This window comes from Podarcis raffonei, chromosome 5 (genome assembly GCF_027172205.1).
Source record: "Podarcis raffonei isolate rPodRaf1 chromosome 5, rPodRaf1.pri, whole genome shotgun sequence".
NCBI lineage: Eukaryota > Metazoa > Chordata > Lepidosauria > Squamata > Lacertidae > Podarcis > Podarcis raffonei.
The window spans coordinates 100,313,701-100,337,278 of record NC_070606.1 but is presented as its reverse complement, the minus strand read 5'-3'; the positions used below and the strand labels follow the sequence as shown (position 1 = coordinate 100,337,278).

The 23,578-nt window shown below is 47.1% G+C and overlaps 1 protein-coding gene across 1 annotated transcript in view; it reads left to right on the top strand.

Annotated features, from left to right (window-relative positions):
- Positions 1 to 23,337, top strand: part of CLDN1 (claudin 1) — a 30,889-nt gene extending 7,552 nt beyond the window's left edge. The window contains exons 2-4 of the mRNA XM_053390861.1: positions 19,032 to 19,196; positions 19,332 to 19,416; positions 22,605 to 23,337. Of these exons, the coding sequence (XP_053246836.1) occupies positions 19,032 to 19,196; positions 19,332 to 19,416; positions 22,605 to 22,767 (413 nt within the window). The 3' untranslated portion in view covers positions 22,768 to 23,337. The remainder of the gene's footprint in view (positions 1 to 19,031; positions 19,197 to 19,331; positions 19,417 to 22,604) is intronic.
- The last annotated feature ends 241 nt before the right edge of the window (positions 23,338 to 23,578 follow it).

Below are 23,578 nucleotides of genomic sequence, written 5' to 3'. Positions count from 1 at the left end.
GCCTGCCAAGATGACCTTTCTGTTCTTTGGATGAGACATTCATGCAAGGGTAATTAAAATCCACTCCCTGACACCCCGTATTGCATCTGAGTTCTGCAAAGGAATCGTCACTCAGTTTCTCCCTGGGTCTGAGGAAAGGTATCATTTGCAAGCATTAATAGGATGCAGGGTTTATTTGCCTCAGTAAGCCGCCATCCTCTCTGTGCCTGGGTGTTGCCACCCAACATCCCATAGCTTCACGACTGATTCTCAGGCAGAACCTGTCTCCGTGCCGGGGCCACACCCTGGCAATGCACGCACACCCTGCCTTTCCCTGTTTATGAGGGCTAGTCTGGATCCTGCCCCTGGAAAAAGGCTGTCTCTGTTTTGAGCCTATTTTTACTTTTGGGGAATGCCTTTTAAATGTTTTGTGAGTGTGCCCATACCTGATGCTCCTTACGCTCCACAACCTTTCTCCCTATCGCTCTGGAAATTATGTATCTCTATAATAACACATTAAAATTTTTGTGTTGTGGGGAACAGCTTACTTAAGAAGTAAGTTGGATCAGGCAAGTGGCCCATCTGGTCCAGAATCCTGTTCTCACAGTGGCAAATCAGATGCCCCTGTGGGAAACCAGGAAGCAGGATTCAAGCACAAGAGCTGCTCTCCCTTTCTGTAGTTTCCAGTAACTGGTATTCGTGGTATTCCATTTGCAGAAAGAAAGTGGAGCTTTCAAAGGAGCAGATCTATTCACTGCCATCTTCTCCTTCCCTGCCTTCTGCTATTTTGCCATTTTTTCCTTAATATCCCACACTTTCGACACAAATTTATGTGATGGAAGTTTATAAAATGGCATGATAGTAGTTTATAAAATGATGCGTGGCATGGAGAGAATGGATGCAGAAAAGTTTCCCCCCCCTCTCTCTCCTAACACTAGAACTCATGGACAGCAGGTGAAGCAGAATGTTGGAAGCTTCAGGGCATGGAAAAGAATGTCCTTCTTTACAGAATGTGTAGTTGGACTGTGGAACTCTCTCCCACAGGAGGCAGTGATGACTGCCCACCTCAATGGCTTTTAAAAGAGGATTAGACCAGGCTTCTTCAAACTCAGCCCTCCAGATGTTTTGAGACTACAATTCCCATCATTCCTGACCACTGGTCCTGCTAGTGAGGGATCACGGGAGTGGAGGGTCGAGTTTGAGAAAGCCTGGATTGGACCAATCCATGGCTTTTGATGCCTACAGGCTATGGCGACTCTGCTCTGACTCCACAGTTGGAGGGAGCAATCCTTCTGAATCTTCTTCTTCTTTGGCGATCCCTCGTTGCTGAGTAAGATTGTCTTCCAAAAACACGGTTTCCAAAAGTGAGTCCATAAGTGACTGCAGAGGCCAATTCTGGATGAATGTTTCATGGAGCCACACACAAAATGCCAGGAACCATGGGCTGGTTTTTGCATGGATCCATGCACCTGCTCCCCACTTTCTTGAGCGCTGACCCTTGGTGTTGCCAGGGAGTATGGATCAAGCCAAAATGGACTGAAGGAGTCCAGGAGAAGTGGACGCCATTGGTTTGCTCTGACTAGGATTTTGCTAGTTGATTGAATATGGATTTGGTAGATGTGCCAAGATCCTTGAAGATGGGTGTGGCAAAAATGATGATAAATGATTTAACAGGCACTTGAGCAAACCGGATTTCCAAATTGGTTTATGTCACAGCTGCAGAGGTAACCAGATGACCTCACTCTGCCTGATACTTAGCACTTTTCAACTGCACAATGCTTGTTTTTTGGGATGGAAATGGCTAACCAAAGTCAGGTTTTGCGTGACCAAATGGATTCTCCATGATTGTGGGTTGAATCTGGGTGTATCCACGCAGGGTTCAGGAAAAGCGATCACTTGACTGCTCCCGAGCACAGCCAAAATTGCAGGTCAGTCCAAATTTTAGCTTCTGCCGCATTTGAAGAGCGACCAAGAGCAGGTTGGAGGGTGTTGTGGAGCACGTCAGTCTTCCCACATGCTGCTCTAGGCTTTTCTGCAGTGTGTGGTTTGCCCCTCTTGTGTGATTCATGTTCTGCTCTTGCCCCAACATCACTCCATCTTCTTGGATCATCATGGAGGTATAGATTGCCTAGGGTGTTTGATATAAGGCAGGAGAGAGGGAGATCCTGGCTTGCAGAAAGAGCTTGATGCCCTGTCCTGAGGTTAATATTTCAGTAGCCCTACTTTGAACAAGGGATGCGGGTGGCGCTATAGGTTAAACCACAGAGCCTAGGGCTTGCTGATCAGAAGGTTGGCAGTTCGAATCCCCGCGATGGGGTGAGCTCCTGTGGCTTGGTCCATCTCCTGCCAACCTAGCAGTTCGAAAGCACAAAGTGCAAGTAGATAAATAGGTACCACTCCGGTGGGAAGGTAAATGGCGTTTCCGTGCGCTTAGTCATGCTGGCCACATGATCCGGAAGCTGTACACCGGCTCCCTCGACCAGTAAAGCGAGATGAGCGCCGCAACCCCAGAATCATCTGCAACTGGACCTAACGGTCAGGAGTCCCTTTACCTTTACTCTGAACAAAACCTAAGTCAGGCTTCCTCAACCTCAGCCCTCCAGATGTTTCGAGACTACAATTCTCACCATCCCTGACCACTGGTCCTGCTAGCAAGGGATCATGGGAGTTGTAGGCCAAAAATATCTGGAGGGCCGAGGTTGAGGAAGCCTGACTTAAGTGGACTCCTGCCTCTACTCTCGATGAGAAGCCCATGGGGCACAGCGGGACAAGGCAGGCAGGTGTTTCAGCACCAAGGTCAGCTCCAGGTATCTTTACTCCTTCCAGCCTGTGCCCCTTCCTTGTGGTCCAGAAGGCCTCAAATGAGCTGGACTCTGGCTTGAGCATAGGATGCCTTCTCCTGCTGCTTCTCTCTGGCAGTTCCCTTCGCAAATTCACATGTCAACATGGGGAACTCAATCCCTGCCCTACACAGAGGAGCTTGATTCCTCAGAGGGTACCAGATCCATGTGCTGGATGCGATAGGGGCTGACTGGGGGCTCTTGAGTCCCAGATCGGATAGCTTTGGACTGTGGCTCAGGCCTGATCCAGATGCCAGGATCAAGGTTGGTTTTTGACACCTCTTCCTCTGCTGCTGCTGGCCTTCTGCATCTGGCCATCCCCTCTGCCTCCAAGTCAGAATTTGAGCTTAGGTTTTTTATTTATTAAATCTGTATACAGCCCTATATCTGTAGATCTCAAGATGGTTCACAACATAAAATTACAATAGATACAGCACATTAATAAAAACAAAGACAGCCCGATAATGCCCCCTTCCACACCTGGCACCTAAAGGTATATAATGAAGGTGCCAGGTGAGTTTCCCTGGGGAGAGCATTCTACAAATGGAGCCACCACAGAAAAGGCCCGTTCTCATGTTGCCACCCTCTGGACCTCTCATGGAGGAGACACACAAAGAAGGGCTGCAGGGGATGACCTCAGGGTCTGGATAGGTTCATACAAAGGGAAGTGGTATGTTTCCCACTAGCTTGCTTGCCTAGTATCCAGATCAAGTGAAGTAATAGCACTGCGTTATTATGCCTCAGTCAGGCTACACCTGGAGTTCTGTGTCCAGTTCTGGGAACCACAGTTTAAGAAGGATGTTGACAAGCTGGAAGGTGTGCAGAGGACAACTAAGATGTTTAGCCATCTTCAAATATCTGAAGGGCTGTCCCATGGAAGATGGAGTCCCTTGTTCCTGCTGCTCCAGAGGGCAGGACCCGAACCAATGGATTCCAATAACAAGGAAGGAAATTCAAACTCAACATTAGGAAGAACTTTCTGAGGGCACCAGCTGTTCAACCGTAGAACAGACTCGCTGGGAGGTGGTGGACTCTTCTGGTTTTTAACCAGCTATTGGGTGGCCTTATGCCATGGGATGCTTTCGTCGAGTTTCCTGCGTTGCAGAAGTTTGGACTGGATGACCTTGGGTTCCCTCCCAACTCTACAACGCTGTGTTTCTATGATCTTCTTCCAAGCATGAGGAACTTTCATCTTGTGCAATCTGACGGCCAGGCGAGCCTCTGCTTGCCTTTCTGGCAACACCTTCTTGTGGAATCACAAGCCTTTTATATTGTTCAGCATCCAGACCCCAAGCCTGCTCCTTTCCCTTCCCAGAACATCGTCCTGTGTGCTCTTCCCAGGCCTGCTGCCAGCGATGGAATTTAGGGCAGGGTCTCGACTGGAGCTTTTCCTTTGTAGTGGGTCTGCTGCCTGGCTGTGTGGTAAACATCATAGCAGGAAGAGGGTAGGGCAGCTCTCTTCCTCCGTCCCGTCCCCCTAGTGCCCTGTGGTTGCAACCTAAGGACAATTGCATTTATCCATTGTCTTAGAACCTCTTCCATCATCACCCCACAGAACACACTATAGTGTCTATCTGTGTGTTTCTGCATGTGTTTTTGTGCAAAGTTATTGATAGTATAATGCACTTTACATATGCTCATGTTATTAAAAAAATATATAAAAAAATATGTAAGCTATAGCCAAAGGTTGACAGTGGAACAAATTATCTAAAGGGATTGTGGCCTCTCCCGCACTGGGCAAGCCATATATCGGGGGTGTTTTTGCTCTGGATTTCCTGCATTATTGAGTGGGAGGGTTGGGCAACAGGGACTTCTCATTCTCTAGCCTATGCTTTTATTATGTGTATTCCTTGGCTGGAGAAAGGCATTGCAAAATTCAGAGAAGTGTGAATTTCAAAGGACGGCTGTGTTCCAGTTCTTGTGTTGGTTTAGAAAGTGGAAATTAATTTTTGCTGTTGTTTAGTCATTTAGTCGTGGCCGCCTCTTCGTGACCCTATGGACCAGAGCACGCCAGGCACTCCTGTCTTCCACTGCCTCCCGCAGTTTGGTCAAACTCATGCTGGTAGCTTCGAGAACACTATCCAACCATCTTGTCCTCCATCGTCCCTTTCTCCTTGTGCCCTCCATCTTTCCCAACATCAGGGTCTTTTCCAGGGAGTCTTCTCTTCTCATGAGGTGGCCAAAGTCTTGGAGCCTCAGCTTCAGGATCTGTCCTCCCAGTGAGCACTCAGGGCTGGTTTCCTTCAGAATGGAGAGGTTGGATCTTCTTGCAGTCCATGGGACTCTCAAGAGTCTCCTCCAGCACCAGAATTCAAGAGTATCCATTCTCTGGCGATCAGCCTTCTTTATGGTCCAGCTCTCACTTCCATACATCACTACTGGGAAAACCAGAGCTTAATTGTGAACAGAACTTAATTCAGCTGTGATACCTTTACTACAGGGGGTTGGACTGGATGACCAATTGGGTCCTGTCCAACTCTACAGAGCTGTGGTTCTACAAATTCCTCCTCCTCTCTACTTCCAGATGACCTCTTTCTTGAGCATTTATCCTGATTTGTTTGCATAAGGTGTTCAGGGAAGCAACACCTTTTGTTTTATCGTGTTTTTAATATTCTGTGGGAGCCACCCAGAGTGGCTAGGCAAACCCAGCCAGATTGGGGGAGGGTATAAATAAATTATTATTATTATTATTAGTAGTAGTAGTAGTAGTAGTAGTAATATAATGCCACCATTTCTTGAGCATCAGTTCTGCCTTGTTTGCTTTGAGGTCATGCAACATCCAGCAATTGCCACCCCACACTTTCCTGTGCCATTGCTTTCCTTATTTCCTTATCAAGAAAGTCTGATTATTATGTTTTGGCAAAGTGGAGTGATTCACTTTAATAGTGCAACCTTGCACAACTGCCTCTGAGGTCAGAGAAGGAAATGCTTCTGAATCCCACATTGGGGGAGAATGGTCTTGAGCTTGCTGGTTTTCCACATGCATCTGGTTGGCCACCATAAGAACAGGATGCTGGATTTTTAATATATTTTTAATCTTTGTTGGAAGCCGCCCAGAGTGGCTGGGGAAACTCAGCCAGACGGGCGGGGTACAAATAAATTATTATTATTATTATTATTATTATTATTATTATTATTATTATTATACAGACCCCATTGAACCTGATCCAGCAGGTTCTTCTTTCATGTGAAATCTCTGGTGTGTGGCTGAATCGCAAAAAGCAACAACCTGGAAGGAGTCAGACGTAACTTACTTCCAAGTAGAAGCAGAAGGCGCTGTCTGTTGTCTGTTGTGAAGGAAAAGCTACTCACTATTAACTTGGCTAAGGGACGTGGGTGGCACTGTGGGTTAAACCACTGAGCCTTGGCCTTGCCAATCAGAAGGTCGGCGGTTCGAATCCCCGCGACGGGGTGAGCTCCCGTTGCTCGGTCCCTGCTCCTGCCAACCTAGCAGTTCGAAAGCACAAAGTGCCAGTAGATAAATAGGTACCGCTATGGCAGGAAGGTAAACGGTATTTCCGTGCACTGCTCTGGTTCACCAGAAGCGGCTTAGTCATGCTGGCCACATGACCCGGAAACTGTACGCCGGTTCCCTCGGCCAGTAAAGCGAGATGAGCGCCGCAACCCCAGAGTCGGTCATGACTGGACCTAATGGTCAGGGGTCCCTTTACCTTTTTATTAACTTGGCTCTGAAACATTTCACATTTCTTCCATGGAAGGATGAAGGAGGCCTTTGGATATTAGAGGACAAATGCCAAAGAATGACTCCTCCATTTTGGTCCTCTTTGCCTAATCTTAGGCAAGAAGGTCTGATCTGGAAAGGCCATACGCTTTTTCTCCTTCTTGGTAGCACAACAAGAAATTTAGGCTTTTCTCAGCTCTAACCAAGACTTTGAATTGTGCCTGGATAACATTGACGGGACAGAGTCAGGGTGCGGCTGGGGGTTCATTTTTATTTTTTCTGCAGAAGCTGCTCCCTTTGGCCACACTCCAGAGTCAGCCCTGTGTAAGAAATCTTTTATAAGCAGTTATCCTCTGAGCAGGAATCTGCCTTCAGTCTTTATTAAAGGGAGGGGAGGGAGTAGCAGCCGGATGTGGGTAACAGCAGGGAAAATTACCACATCAGAAATAACTTTTTGGGACATCCAGGCTGATGACAACAATAAGTTTGGGGCAAGGCAGGGAGCCTGTTGATGAAGCAGGAGGGTGTGCTGCACTCCAAGTTTAAGAGTCACACGCTGTGTTACAAAAGACTTTGAGTGCAACTTTTGGAGGGATATAAAATGCAGAACCGAATTTCCTGTGGGGATTTGGGATAGGGCTGTTGGCTCAAGAGATGCTCCCCCCCCACCCCACATAAGAACATATTAAGAGCCTCCTGGATCAGGCCAAAGGCATCCTGTTCTCAGCGGTGGCCACCCAGGTGCCTCAATGGAAAGTATCCAGAAACTGGCATTGCTGCCTCTGGCTCATGGGCATCCCCAATCCTCTGGAATGCCAGCCATCACTTCCTCCTGTGGCAGTGAGTTCCACCGTTTAAAATCATTTACAGCACAGACTACCCCACCCAGAACACAATGGAACGTCTAGTCCAGGCACAGGCAAACTCAGCCCTCCAGATGTTTGGGGACTACAACTCCCATCATCCCTGACCACTGGTCCTGTCAGCAAGGGATGATGGGAGTTGTAGTCCCAAAACATCTGGAGGACTGAGTTTGCCTACGCCTGGTCTAGTCCATGGGTGGGCAACCTTTGCCAACCTGAAGCGCGCGTCCTGTCATAGGTAACCTTCCAGTGATTGGCAGGGCCAGAGTAAAATACAAAACCTCTTCCAATCTGCTTTTCTCCTTACAGGGGGAAAGATACGCATGTCTGAAATGGGGGGGGGGTAGTGGAAGAAACCGCTGGCAGGCAAAAGCATTAAGCACTTCCTGCTCCCTCCACAACCACTGGGCTCTCAATTGAACTCCCCCCCCCCCGCAAAAAAACCTTGTGTTTCAGGTGTGTGTTTCTGTAAGACTGGAGTTAGTTATGCACACCTGCACGTATCATCTGGCTCAGTCCTCGGAAAGCCCCATGGATGTTGCCATCCAAAAACATTTCTAGCTGGGGATTCCCACATGAGCTGGCTGTGCTGTGATTCATCCTGACTCCTTGCCTCTGGTTCTGGCAGTATCAGTTGCATCTCCATATCCCTGGCTGGTTTCATCCATCCTGCGATGCCCTTGGGGAATACCAGCCCTTCTCCTGAAGTCTTGGGCTTTGCGGTTAGAGAGTTGGCAGTCCGCAGGTGCAGAAGCACCTGTGGCCACCTGGCTACCTCAAGGAGACCTCAGAAAGACCACCTGGAGCACTTCTAGAAGGTTCTCACCTTGGCTTTCCCAGAGAACAAGAAGAACAACTTTTCGCTTTTCAGTTAGTTAGTTTCATATTAAAATGCCAACCTTTCCATGGTGTTTTTGACCTGCTTTCCCATCTATGACTATGATCCTGGCTCATGTTGACTTGACTGGAGAGCTATGGCTCCTTCCAAATCCTCTCACATCCATTGAAGAATCTTCCTGTGAGTTCTCATCGCCCACATACACAGGCTTCTTTTGAACCTCCAAGGCAATCCTCTTAAGATCATGGTTGCGTATGGCTGCAGAGGAGGGCAATGAAATATGATCAAGGGCTTGGAAAATCAAGCCATATGAGGAATGGTTGAGGGAATTGAGCATATATAGCCTGGAGAAGACTGAGAGGTGATGTGATTGTTGTTGTTTAGTTGTTTAGTCGTGTCCGACTCTTCATGACCCCATGGACCAGAGCATGCCAGGCACTCTTGTCTTCCACTGCCTCCCGCAGTTTGGTCAAACTCATGCTGGTAGCTTTGAGAACACTATCCAACCATCTCGTCCTCTGTCGCCCCCTTCTCCTTGTGCCCTCCATCTTTCCCAACATCAGGGTCTTTTCCAGGGAGTCTTCTCTTCTCATGAGGTGGCCAAAGTATTGGAGCCTCAGCTTCAGGATCTGTCCTTCCAGTGAGCACTCAGGGCTGATTTCCTTAAGAATGTAGAGGTTTGATCTTCTTGCAGTCCATGGGACTCTCAAGAGTCTCCTCCAGCACCATAATTCAAAAGCATCGATTCTTCGGCGATCAGCCATCTTTATGGTCCAGCTCTCACTTCCATAGAATATGATAGCCATCTTCAAATATCTGAAGGGCTGACACATGGGAAATGGAGAAAGTTCCTTTTCTGCTGCTCTGGGAGGGAGGACCCGATCCAAGGGATTCAAGTTACAAGAAAGGAGAATACAACTAGACATTTGGAAGAACTTTCTGGCAGTGAGAGATGTTCGACAGTGGAACGGACCCCACTGGAAGCTGGTGGACTCTCCTTCCTTGGAGGTTTCTAAACAGAGGTTGGATGGCCATCTGTCAGGGATGTGTGATCCCTGCCTTCCAGGGGGGGTTGGTCTAGATGACCCCTTGAAGTACTTTCCAAATCTACAGTTCTATTATTCTCTAGGAGAACTTTAGATCTGCCTTTAACCCCTCAGCAGTGTCTTCTGCCAAAGTGTAGCTATTATGTGGGTGGTATTTTTGCACATCTTCCTGGGAAGTCAGAATTCCAGAGATCTCTGCTACTGACCAGCAGCGTCATGTGTGGCCTTAAGGTAGCATGAGCTTCCTTTGCGGTCGTCTGGAGGGTTGGCCGTCCTTGTTTACCCAGGTGTTATAGGAAGCCGTCCATTTGGTCCTCGATTTGCTCACCCAAATGACTTAGGTATGTGTGTGATAAGTGTTAGGTTTGGCCTCAAGTCATTTCTAAAAGATGGTTTGCCTACAATTAGCAGGTTTTGCCCCATAACTCATTTCCTGGGTTCTTGTTTTTATAATGCTTACCTTCTCGAAAAGTGGTTGTTCTGGTTTTCTTAGGCATTTTGGTTGTGTGTTTTGCTTCTTTGTTTTCCTAAGGAGTCTAAAGCTTAGCTTCAAAGATAGGAAAACTGTTTTAGTTGAGATTCCTGCATTGCAGGGGGGCGGTCGGTTAGACTAGATGACCCCAAAGGAAAAGTTCCAACTCTGAGATTTTCAAGGCCGCTCCCATCACAGCTCTAAAAACACAACAACGAGATTTGCACATTCTCACTCTCGTTCCTCAGGTCTGTGGAACATCTGGGATTCAAAAATTGCCATTAGATTGATAACAGTGATGTTTCTTGTGGCATCAGCAGGGGAAAGGCACAATTCTGCCATAAGGAGGCGATGGGTGATGATAAATTTAAAATCTGTTCCCTTCCTCCCTCCCTTCTCCTGTTGGATTGCAAATCACTTGGATTAAAATTGCCAAAAAAAGATTCGCAGACGTAAGTGGAGGAGAGGTTACATCCACTAAGCCATAACAAGTTGGAGGAACTGCATGCAAGCAATTAACCAAATTAACAGAATTTAATTAACCAAATTAAGAGAATTGCAGGCAGGAAGGCCTTTGCTAACTCCAGCAGGGAAACATCCCTTGAGCTATCTTGGCGCAGAATCAGAGAATTGTAGAGTTGGAAGGGACCCAGTGGGTCATCTAGTCTAACCCGCGTAGTGAAACCAAGGAACTCCCTCCCACTGGAGGCAGTGATGGCCCCCAAGTTGGATGGCTTTGAAAGAGGATTGGACACATCCATGGAGGAGGAGAGATCCTGCTCCCTGGTTTCCCACAGGCAACTCTCTGGCCACCGTGAGAAGAGGAAGGGCCCATGGCCTGATCCAGTGGGCTTTTATTATGTTCTTATGTAGGAAGCACAGCTAATGCAGCCACCAGATGTGACTCCCCAGTTGAGGATGGGGAAGAAATAACTCCCTCTTTGCTGGTCGAACCTCAAAGATGAGCCTGGCAAGGACAACTGCAAAGTCCAGCACAGCTCGGTTTCTGAAGGGTGCCCTCGACCCAATCGTGCCTCAGTTTACCTGCTGTTTTTCTTCCCGCTTCCTTCCCTGCCCATATTTATGGCCAGCAGTAAGCCGCCATGCCACACAATTGCCTAAACGAAAGGCGACTTTGTCCCTACAGTTTGGGATGGGGAAAAAACCGAGGGACCTTCAGGGCAAGAAGGAATTTCTCCTGCAAAAATTTCTACTTCAGTAGTCTAAGGAAGGGTGGGAAGGTGCTATAAAGCAGAAAGCAAGAGGCAGGAGAGGAGTCAATTTATCAATTGAGTTTTACCCTCCCCCCCCCCATTCTCTTTTGGCCTCACGTGGACATCCACCTAAGCGCTTCGATCCAGGAGGATCAGAAACACTCCTCTTCTTCAGCTGTGGCTCCTGCATTGAAAGGATTTGGAACAGGTGAACTTGGGGGGGGGGTCACCTTCCAACTCTACAACTCTACGCTTCTTTCCGGGGTCAGAGTGAAGTCAAACACACTCCCCCAGCTTAATATCCTATGCACTTTTAAAAAAAAATTGTAGAGGGGGGCTACTGGGTTGCTTTTATTTTTATTATATATGTTTTATTATGTATTCTTTGAACCACCCTGAGACCCCCAGGTATAGGGCGGTATATAAATAATGATAATGATATCAGGAATGACATTGATGGGGTCACAAGCCCCCCTGCTGGCCAAAGGGTGAGGACGATGGAGGGTATGTGATTTCATTTGCACCCCATCCTTCCTGTAAGGAGGTCTCAGAGCAGCGTACAGAGTGCATGCGGAAACAGACTCCCGCTGGGTTCAGTCTGAGCCGCTGAAATCCTCCAGATCATTGCGCCTTTTCATCTTTGGAAGTGAGCAGCTTAGAGCCAACACCCTAAACAAAAACAAAAAAAACACAAACTCAGAGCAAATAAAAAACTTTTTACAAGATGAACCGGATCTTGTGAACCAAACAAGTCCAAACCCCTTTATAGGCAAAGCTGAAGAAGAGGCCAGAGGCAGAATTTTGTTCTCGGAAAGGGTGGTGTCTGGCTTCAAGGAATCCAGATATAAGTTTGGCATTCCCTGCTTTTTAAAAATAATTGTGTGGGACATCGCTCCCCTTACACCACCACCCCCCATAACGTTTGCTCAGAAATCAGCCCCACTGAGTTGAGAGGGACTGAGTACCTTGGCAGGATCACAGCTGTCGTTCAGGAGTTCACGGGGGCATGCACCCAAAGGTGGCTGCTATCCCTCTCCCAAAATAACCTCTTGGTTTGCCTGAGTGATGGGGCTGAACAGGTCAAGAGGACCAGTCCCTCAAGCAGCTACGCCAGTACTTTTCTTAAACTGCAGGAGGGGCTAACAAGCCCCTCTGGTGCTCTCTGTGACACACATGAACTTTCGTAATGAAGAATGGAAAAAGGAGGAAGAGAACTTTTGACTTTCTCCAGTTCTCTACTGCTGTATTCTGGCAGGAATTTATTTGTCTTAACATGACAGTATTATAGAACGGTAGAGTTGGAAGGGACCCCAGAGGCCATCCATACCGTCCAGGTGTCTCTCTATTTTCCAGAGATAGTCCTGGAATTACGAAAGCCATCCTGGTTTCTGATTTGATCCCAGAAGGTCCCTATTTCCACTGCTTGTGCAGAGTTTGGGCCGAGGGAGTGCGTAGACCCTTTGTAAGCAGAGGTCTGAATCTGAGAGAAGATGCCTTGCTGCGTATCTTCTGGTGCACTGCTGTTGATTAGTCTGTATCGTTTGCAGGGCTTTCGTCGGCAAACGGTGACTCAGTTTCTCCTTCGTTCTAATGGGAAGGAGGTTGATCCACCTCCATCAGTGATGAGCTCATTGACTTGGAAATTTGTCCTGGCTCCAGTGGCTTCAGAGAGGGTGGCTCATATCAGAATACAGCCGGTGGCTGCATTCCTAGATTCACATACCTAGGTGTGAACCCCACTGAATTTAGTGGGGCTTACCTGCACGTCATGTGGATAGGATTGCGCTGTTAAAGGATTAAGCCACTTGCTAAACGAATTCAGAGGCTATTTAAAAATAAATGAAGGATTAACATCGGAAATGTTTTATTTTTGAACCAACCAAAGAATGCAGCACAATGTGAGATCATCACTCCTCAAACTTCAGAGCACCCAAAGATATAAAATTTGGCATAAAATGTGGTCTTTTGGATTGTATTATAATTTGGAATGTATTTAATGTGGTTTTTATTGGATCGTTAATATGGAAAACTTAATAAATATTATTTAAATTTTTTAAAAAGGATCGCGCTGTTAAGGTGACAAGCCTTGTAAGGTGATCACGCTGTTAAGGTGACAGAACTTGCAGGGCAGCGGCTGAAGAAGGAGCAAAAAGGGTTTTCTTGTGTGTGTGTTTCTTTGTGGCTGATTAGCTGCTCTCCCTGTGCAAAGGTCAGAGAGGGCAGGGTTTCTGTTGAGGTAGGGGATTAGCTGTGGGAGGAGCTTATCAGAGCTTGCAGGGCAGCGGCGCGCGCCTAGTGGTGCACGCAGTTTGATCCATCTTTTAGATTTAGGGGAGCTAGTCTCAAACGTTTGTTGGGGGAGACCTAGGTTTTTTTGGGGGGGAGTTATTTGTCCTGTCTTCACGCTTTTTATGATGGAGGACCGCTGTAGTCACCCCCAACGACACGTTCTCAAGATGGAGGGTGAGGGAACAGCTGCAGTCGCCTGCGGTTCCTGCGCAATGTTTGCCATCTTGCCAAAGGTTGCAGGCAGCTTTACCTGCAGCAATTGCATGTTGATTGCCCTCTTAAAAGACCAAGTCCAGCAACTGGAGGAACGTGTAGCTACGCTCCAAAGAATTAGAGAGCTGGAGCTCTTCTTGGAAGCAACAGAGCACACCGTCTCCACCAAGGAGGAGACAGGGGACTCCCCTGAGAAGGAGGCTAGTTCACCAACACAGGAGCCAGATATATGGAGAAACGTGACTCAAAGAAGTAGGAGGCCCAGGGTTCGCTCTGATTGTTTAGAAATACACAATCACTTTGAGGTCCTCTCCCCTAGCATGGAAGACGAAGAGCACACTCCATTGGAGGATCTCTCCCTCATTACAGTCGATCAGGTATATGAAGACGAGCAGCAAAGTCAGCCCTCAGGGAATGTGCAGGCGACCTTGGAACGGACAGCTCACGGAAGAACCCCGACCAGACCTAAGAGGAGGCGTGTAGTGGTGATAGGGGATTGCCTACTGAGGGGAACAGAAGCAGTGATCTGTGGGCCTGACAAGATGTCTCGGGAAGTGTGCTGTCTCCCCGGGGCTAAGATCCAAGATGTAACTGAACGACTGCAAGGAATAATAAAACCCACTGACATATACCTCTTCCTCTTGGTTCATGTGGGAACCAATGACACTGCAAGCAATAGCCTCCAGAAGATCAAAAGAGATTACGAGGCTCTGGGCAGGAAATTGAAGCAATTAAATGCACAAATTGTCATCTCATCTGTCCTCCCAGTTGAACGACGTGGCCCAGGGAGAGAGGGGAAAATAGTGGAAGTGAACAACTGGCTTCACAAATGGTGTAAACAGGAACGGTCTGGATTCTTAGATCACAGAATGCAGTTTCTTGAAGATGGACTTCTGGCAAGCGATGGGCTGCACCTCACAACGGTTGGGAGGAATGTTTTTGCAAAAAATCTCAGAAACCTCATCAGGAGGGCTTTAAACTGACTAATGTGGGGGAGGGAGACAGTGCTCCTGAAGGTAGGAGTCTATCAATTGATGAAGATGATCATCCAAATGTCATAGACCGAATGGAGCAAACAGCATGCAGACCTAGTGGTGAGAGGAAAAAATCCTTAAATAAGAGACACGGGGGAATGATTAATGGACTTCAATGTCTGTACACTAATGCGCAAAGCATGGGAAATAAACAAGATGAGCTTGAGCTCTTGGTACAGCAAACTAAATATGACATAATAGGCATCACTGAAACCTGGTGGGATAAGTCCCACGATTGGAATGTAATAATGGAGGGATACAATCTATTTCAGAGAAACAGACCAGACAAGAAAGGAGGAGGAGTGGCGTTATATGTCAGGGATGTGTATACCTGTGAAGAGATCCAAGATTTAGAACCTCAAAGCCAAAGTGAGAGCATTTGGGTCAAAATTAAGGGAGAGAAGAATAACAGTGACCTCATTGTGGGAGTTTACTATTGATCCCCAAGCCAAACGGAGAACATAGATGATGCCTTCCTGGAACAGATGGCCAAGCATGCAAAAGGAAGGGAGATAGTAGCAATGGGGGACTTCAATTACCCGGATATTTGTTGGATGTCAAACTCAGCCAAGAGCATAAGGTCAAACAGATTCCTCACTGGCCTTACAGACAACTTCATTGTCCAGAAAGTGGGAGAAGCAACAAGAGGAACAGCCATTTTAGATCTGGTCCTAACCAATGTTGATGGCCTGATTAGTGGGGTAGAAGTGGAAGGATCATTAGGCGCAAGTGATCATGCTCTTCTGAAGTTTACTATACAGCGGAAAGGAGCAGCCAAGCATACTAGGACTCAATTTCTCGATTTTAAGAAAGCCGACTTCATAAAACTTAGGGAAGTGCTGGGTGAGATCCCATGGACAGTAATACTAAAAGGAAAGGGAGTTCATGATGGCTGGGAGTTTGCTAAGAGGGAGATAGTAAAAGCACAACTTCAAGCAATACCAATGAGACGGAAACATGGAAGGTGCCTAAAGAAGCCAGGGTGGCTATCTAAAGAACTTTTAACTGAGTTAAGATTAAAAAAGGATGTGTACAAAAAATGGAAAAGGGGGGAAACCACCAAAGAGGAATTCAAACAAATAGCCAGCATGTGTAGACACAAAGTCAGAAAAGCTAAAGCACAGAATGAACTCAGGCTTGCTAGAGAGGTTAAAAGCAACAAAAAAGGCTTTTATGGGTATGTTCGTAGCAAAAGGAAGAACAAAGAAACAGTGGGGTCACTCAGAGGAGAAGATGCTGAAATGCAAACAGGGGACACAGAAAGGGCTGAACTCCTCAATGCCTTCTTTGCCTCACTCTTCTCCGATAAAGAAAACAATGCCCGACCTGAAGAATTTGGAGCAAATGATTCAGCAGAGGAAACACAGCCCAGAATAACTAAGGAGATAGTACAAGAATACTTGGCTAGTCTAGATGTATTCAAGTCTCCAGGGCCAGATGAACTGCATCCAAGAGTATTAAAAGAACTGGCAGATGTGATCTAAGAACCACTGGCAGTCATCTTTGAGAATTCCTGGAAAACAGGCGAAGTCCCGGCAGACTGGAGGAGGGCAAATGTTGTCCCTATTTTCAAAAAGGGGAAAAGAGAGGACCCAAATAATTATCGCCCAGTCAGTCTGACATCAATACCAGGGAAGATTCTGGAGCAGATCATTAAGCAAACAGTCTGTGAGCACCTAGAAAGGAATGCTGTGATCACCAATAGTCAGCATGGATTTCTGAAAAATAAGTCATGTCAGAGTAACCTGATCTCGTTTTTTGACAGAATTACAAGCCTGGTAGATGAAGGGAACGCAGTGGATGTAGCCTACCTTGATTTCAGCAAGGCATTTGACAAGGTGCCCCATGATATTCTTGTAAAGAAGCTGGGAAAATGTGGTCTTGACTATGCTACCACTCAGTGGATTTGTAACTGGCTGACTGACCGAACCCAAAGGGTGCTCATCAATGGTTCCTCTTCATCCTGGAGAAGAGTGACTAGTGGGGTGCCACAGGGTTCTGTCTTGGGCCCGGTCTTATTCAACATCTTTATCAACGACTTGGATGATGGACTCAAGGGCATCCTGATCAAATTTGCAGATGACACCAAACTGGGAGGGGTGGCTAACACCCCAGAGGACAGGATCACACTTCAAAACGACCTTGACAGATTGGAGAACTGGGCCAAAACAAACAAGATGAATTTTAACAGGGAGAAATGTAAAGTATTGCACTTGGGCAAAAAAAATGAGAGGCACAAATACAAGATGGGTGACACCTGGCTTGAGAGCACTATATGTGAAAAGGATCTAGGAGTCTTGGTTGACCACAAACTTGACATGAGCCAACAGTGTGATGCGGCAGCTAAAAAAGCCAATGCAATTCTGGGCTGCATCAATAGGAGTATAGCATCTAGATCAAGGGAAGTAATAGTGCCACTGTATTCTGCTCTGGTCAGACCTCACCTGGAGTACTGTGTCCAGTTCTGGGCACCACAGTTCAAGAAGGACACTGACAAACTGGAACGTGTCCAGAGGAGGGCAACCAAAATGGTCAAAGGCCTGGAAACGATGCCTTATGAGGAACGGCTAAGGGAGCTGGGCATGTTTAGCCTGGAGAAGAGGAGGTTAAGGGGTGATATGATAGCCATGTTCAAATATATAAAAGGATGTCACATAGAGGAGGGAGAAAGGTTGTTTTCTGCTGCTCCAGAGAAGCGGACACGGAGCAATGGATCCAAACTACAAGAAAGAAGATTCCACCTAAACATTAGGAAAAACTTCCTGACAGTAAGAGCTGTTTGACAGTGGAATTTGCTGCCGAGGAGTGTGGTGGAGTCTCCTTCTTTGGAGGTCTTTAAGCAGAGGCTTGACAACCATATGTCAGGAGTGCTCTGATGGTGTTTCCTGCTTGGCAGGGGGTTGGACTCGATGGCCCTTGTGGTCTCTTCCAACTCTATGATTCTATGATTCTATGATCACTGGTGTAGTGCCTAAGGGTTAGAATGGCTTAGTACATCACCATGAACCCATCACTCACTTATATAAGGCCTGTTTTAATAGCTATCCCTTCTGCAAGCATGACTGAGGACAAGTATCTGTGAAGATGCAACTCCCTTTCTGTGTAATTAATACATGCTTGGGATCTTGGATGCATTTGAAACAAGCAGCCGAGTATCAGGAATCTGCCTTCAGAATCCTGAATCAACTTGTGGAGCAAATGGGATGATAAAGGCATCGCGGAGAGAGGCAATGGTATCTCCCCTTTGCTCAAAGATGCTCTCGGCGTCTTGAGCAACACCTGTTGCCCTTGCACTGTTCCAACATTGGGCAATTGTTCACATCCTGCAGTATTATCCCTCCTGCCTTATCTAATCTCACAGGAGCCGCCTGCCTGAATCTGGTTTCTTATCTGTGCCAGCCTAAAATTGCATCAGGAGGAAAATCCAGGGGATATTTTACTATAATCAGAAAAGTCTCACCATGGCGTGGCGGCGCGATAGGCGGCGATAAATTTAGTCCGGGGGTGGACAGACGGCAGGTCAGGAACTTTGGCTGCGATTCCTGTACTGCAGGTGGTTGGGCTAAATGGCCCGTTGATGTCCCTGCCAACTGCGCAGTTCTATGATTCTACGTCTAGTTGGTTTCCAGCAAGTCTCCTGGTGGTTGCTGAGATTCTTGCCAATCAGGATGATGGGTTTTGGTGCGCCTGCAGGCGGGACCTTAAAAGCATAGAATCCTAGAATCGTAGAACTGGGAGGGACCAGGGGGGTCATCCCAGGGGGTCCAACCCCCCTTGCAGTGCAGGAATCTTTTGCCCAATATGGGTCTCGAAGCCACAACTCTGAGTCTTGATGCAGGGCTATTTGCCCCATTCTTATGCTATTCTGCAGCATGGCTGCCAGGTGGCCTGAATGGATCAGTGGTCTGACTCATAAGAAGATCCTGTTCTGGACCAGACTAATGGAGCATCTCGGACAGCATCCTGCTTTCGCAGTCGCCACCCAGACCACAAGCAGAATCCGGGCACAGTTATTACTTTATTATTTATTCAATCTCTATATTGCCTTTCCTCCAAGAATAACAGGGCGGGTTACAATATGAAAACACAACAGTGCATACCATGGCAACAAATGAAAACCATAACCCACCACACATCCGGTTTCAAAGGCTGCAGATTCTTTAATTAGCCAAAGGCCTGGGAGAAGAGGAATGTTTTTGCCTGGCACCTAAAGATATGTAATGAAGGCGCCAGGTGGGCCTCCCTGGGGAGAGCATCCCACAAATGGGTGCCACTGCAGAAAAGGCCCCATTTTGGTGTTGCCACCTTCTGAACCTCCTGCAGAGGAGGCACATGATGAAGGGCCTCAGAGGGTGGTGTCAGGGTCCAGGTTGGTAGTCATATGAGGAGAGGTGGTACTTGAGGAGCCCTCTGCCCTCCTGAGGCTTCTGGCAACGGATGTTCAGAAGCGTTGCTGCCTCCGAGTGTTGGAGGCAGAGCAATCGCCCATCATGGCTGGTGGCCACCCATAGCTCTGTCCTGCAGGACTTGGCATTAAGTGGTTCCCTGTCTTCTTTTGCAGGTATTCTCCAGGCAACTCGGGCTTTGATGGTGTCCTCCATTCTCTTGGGGCTCATTGCCTTCTCCATCTCCTTAATCGGAATGAAGTGCATGAAATGCATGGAGGACGACCAGGTCCAGAAGATGAGAATGGCCATTATCGGAGGCATCTTCTTCCTGGTTGCAGGTCAGTAGCATCTCTCTCTCCCCTCGGACAGTTGTTTTCTCAAGGGAAAGGGGGAACTGGATGCGGAAGCCACCAGAGGGGAAGACCACAAGATTGACTCACTGCCTGCCTTTTCTCTCTCCTCTCCATCCACAGGATTTGCCGCCCTGGTGGGGACTTCTTGGTATGGAAACGAGGTCGCACGCCAATTCTTCGACATTTACACGCCTGTCAACACCAGGTAAATGCTGCCCTCATGCAACTGTGCTGGGTTAAAGGTGTGGCGATGTCTCTCGTTTGCTTCCGGGACCCAGGTGGCAAAAAGTTGTTGCCCTGGACAACCCATCTAAGCTTGCCAGGATTTGCTGAGCTCCTGTGAAGAGGGGGCAGTGCTTCTGAGTTCTAGGTGCTGGGAACCGCGGGAGGGGATCATAAGAACATAAGAACAGCTGGCTGGATCAGGCCAATGGCCCCTGTAGTCCAGCATCCTGTTCCCACTGGGGCCAAAAAGAAGCCTGTGGGAAACCGGTGAGCAGGATTCAAGCACAAGAGCAACTCTTCCCTCTTGTGGTGCCCAGCAAACTGGAATTCAGAAACATTTCTGCCTCTGATTGTGGAGGCAGAGCCAAGCCATTGGGGCTATCAGCCACCCAAAGCGCTCTCCTCCATGAATTCTTCTAGTTCTCTTTTAAAGCCATTTTGTTTGGTGAACATCACTGCCTCCTGGGGGAGGGAGTTCCATAGTTTAACTATGGAACATAACACCGGTCTTGAAAGATCTACATTGGCTCCCAGTACGTTTCCGAGCACAATTCAAAGCGTTGGTGCTGACCTTTAAAGCCCTAAACGGCCTCAAAGGCCCAGTATACCTGAAGGAGCGTCTCCACCCCCATCATTCTGCCCTGACACTGAGGTCCAGTGCCAAGGGCCTTCTGGCAGTTCCCTCACTGCGATAAGCCAAGTTACGGGGAACCAGGCAGAGGGCCTTCTCAGTAGTGCCCCCCGCCCTCCCATCAGATGTCAAAGAGATAAACAACTACAGTGGTACCTCGGATTACAGACACTTCAAGTTGCATACTCTTCAGGTTACAGACTCCGCTAACCCAGAAATAGTACCTCGGGTTAAGAACTTTGCTTCAGGATGAGAACAGAAATCGTGCTCCGGTGGCAGCGGGAGGCCCCATTAGCTAAAGTGGTGCTTCAGGTTAAGAACAGTTTCAGGTTAAGAATGGACCTTCGGAACGAACTAAGTACTTAACCCAAGGTACCACTGTACCTAACATTTAGAAGACATCTGAAGGCAGCCCTGTTCAGGGAAGTTTTTAATGTGTGACATTTAAATGTATTTTTAATCTTTGTTGGAAGCCGCCCAGAGTGGCTGGGGAAACCCAGCCAGATGGGCGGGGTACAAATAATAAATGATGATGATGATGATGATGCTCTGTGTAACAACAACAACAATTTATTTATTGTACTCCACCCATCTGACTGGGTTTCCCCAGCCGCTCTGGTAGGCTTTTAAAAAATATAAAAACACCATAAAATGTCAAACATTAAAAGCCTCCTGATATAGGGCTGTCTTCAGATGTCTTCTAAAGTTGTGTAGTTCTTTATCACCTTGACATCTGATGGTAGGGCGTTCCACAGGGCAGGCGCCACCACCGAGAAGGCCCTCTGCCTGGCTCCCTGTAACTTCACTTCTTGAACTAAGGGAACTGCCAGAAGGCCCTCAGCGCTGGACCTCAGTGTCCAGGCAGAATGATGGGGGTGGAGACACTCCTTCAGGTATACTGGGCCGAGGCCGTTTAGAGAAAAAGAAGTGAAGAAGTCCTTATTTTTATCTGTCCTGAAACTTCCAACCTTCATCTTCATTGGATGTCCCTGAGTCCTTGTGTTATGAGAGAGGGAGGAAAAGGGACTGTAGGCAGGTCTAGGCAGGCGAAACATTACACTGCAGCCAAGAAGGAGGGACAACCTCCTCTTCCTTTTGTACATCCTGCCTGCCAAAGAGAGTTTTGTGACTTCGCAACTTGCATTTTGCATGTTAAGATCAATTCATCCTAAACTAAGCGACCCCTTGTGACCCAGTCCGCATTCCACACCGAAGGGAATGTCTCTTGCCACAAATGCTGGAGCAAGTTTTCATACCTCCCCTCATCCATTGCTGATCATTTATGATCACGGTATTAACGCGGATGAATCAGACCAATGCCTTGTAACTGAATCACAACACCTGCCCCTGAACGCCTGCAAGTTTCATCCTGCTTTCAGGACGCTTGTGAAAGCCCCGAGTGACTATCATACATAGCTGTACATATCCGGCTGTCCCAGACGGATGCGAGGAGACCATGGCACCTCACACACAAACATATGTGGAGTTATGAATAGGAATGTTATTTATTCGTATAGCTGAAGCTGTTCCAAAAAGCCAAAATACACAAAACAAAATAAAACGCATTGCACAGTTAAAATATTTATTTATTTATTTATTATTATTATTTTCAAGTTGAGGTAGAATTATTATTTTTTTTTTAAAAAAATAATTTTTATTAAGTTTTACACTTTTATATTCATCACAATAACATTATCTCAAAAAGAAAAATAAATGCAATTCTCCAATCTCCCCTCCCCCTGTGACTTCCCTCAACTTCCTCATCTGGTTTATTATACAATAACTTCTCCTGCTTGTTTTATTATATCTTAACATTGCATTCTTTAAGTTAAATATTTTTATATTCTTATCATTTTTATACCTTAACAATTTTCTAAATGCCTCTTATACTTCGTTATTTTCTAATTCTTACACCTTACTTTTTATCTTTATTTTGTCGGTTCTAAGTGTTTACTCAAACCCTGCTAGTGAGTCCACTTCCTTACAATGTTTCTGTAAATACAACATAAATGGTTTCCAGTCTTCTTAAAAGTCTCTATTGCCCTTATCTCTAAGTTTTCCAGTTAACTTGGCCATTTCCGCATACTCCATCAGTTTTTCTTGCCATTCTTCTTTGGTTGGTATCTTGTTGTCTTTCCCTCTTTGGGCTAGTAATATGCTAGCCGCTGTTGTAGCATACACTTAAAATAATTATTTAAACCAGGCATTCTGTGAGATAAGAGCTCGTTCCCCTGAAGAATTTAACTTACCCCTCTAACTTTTCTCCTTAAAATTGTCCCCCTTAAAACAGGCCGCTTTTCCAGAAGTGTAAAGGGAGACCTGTCCCCCTATAAGAAGTTAATCAGATACCCATTTGATCTCTCAACTGAGAGATTTAAACCTTTGACCAAGGCTTCTCTTAAGTCCTTGTAGGTTGGGCAAACCATTAAGAAGTGGGGTGAATCTTCATGCACCGGAAAGGGAAATGCAATTAATGGTTAGCTATTGTTGGTGGTGATTAATTGGTGATTTTCTTTCCCCTTCTCCTCTTCTCCCAGATTTGAATTTGGACCCGCTCTCTTCATCGGCTGGGCAGCTGCGGCCCTGACCATCCTGGGAGGGGGCTTCCTGTGCTGCTCCTGCCCTCGCCGCGAAACCACCTACCCGCCGAGCCGGCCGTACCCCAAGTGCGCCCCCTCTTCCGCGAAAGATTATGTATAACCCGGAATGGAGACGGAACAAATTGCCTTGGCATTTAAGAAACCAAAGGGACGCTGACTTCTCGTTGTCCTTCGGAAAGCAGGGCGTGTGCCTTCGCCCCCTCACCCTGCTCTCCCTTGCATAAAACAAATGCCTATATTTATACCGATGCCATCCATGTGTAGCCATTTCTGCTCCCGCATGGGCAAATTCGTCCCCATCCTTCCGACAGATGAGGAGGCCCCAAACATGTACATAACTGCTGTGAAATGGCACCAAATGTATCTCCCTTTCCTTGAGGGTGTGAGACAGGCAGCCCCACCACCTCCCCCCCCAAATATTGTTTGTGTATTCCCTCTTTATTCCCTTCTTATGTTAGGGCACTCAAGCATGGGCCTGCCGCCTCATTCTGCTTATCCTTTGTATATATTTCGACGCTGAAGCGGCAGAAGGGGCACAGGTCTAGGGCAGGAGGCCAGAGGTTTCAAAACCTTGAATGAGGGTCTGCTTGAAGAATCCGTTTGAATGCATGGATGTGTTGGGTTTCTGTTCCTCTCCCCAAACCCCAAACCCTTTGCCAAGGACTAGTTGGGCCCCGGTCCTCCTGCTTTTCCTGCATGCACAGAAGTAAGGCAGAAGGCCTCTGGTCAGAGAAGATGACCATGTTTGAATTCCCCCAAGGTCCTTGGCTAAGGAGACCCCATTCCACAGCTAAGGGTGGATTTTGTTGCCTGAGGGCAAGGGCAAGAAGGGAGCATGGATGCCTCAGGTCCAGGTTTGAGTTACAGCATCATAGAATTGTAGAGTTGGGAGGGACCCTCAAAGGTCATGT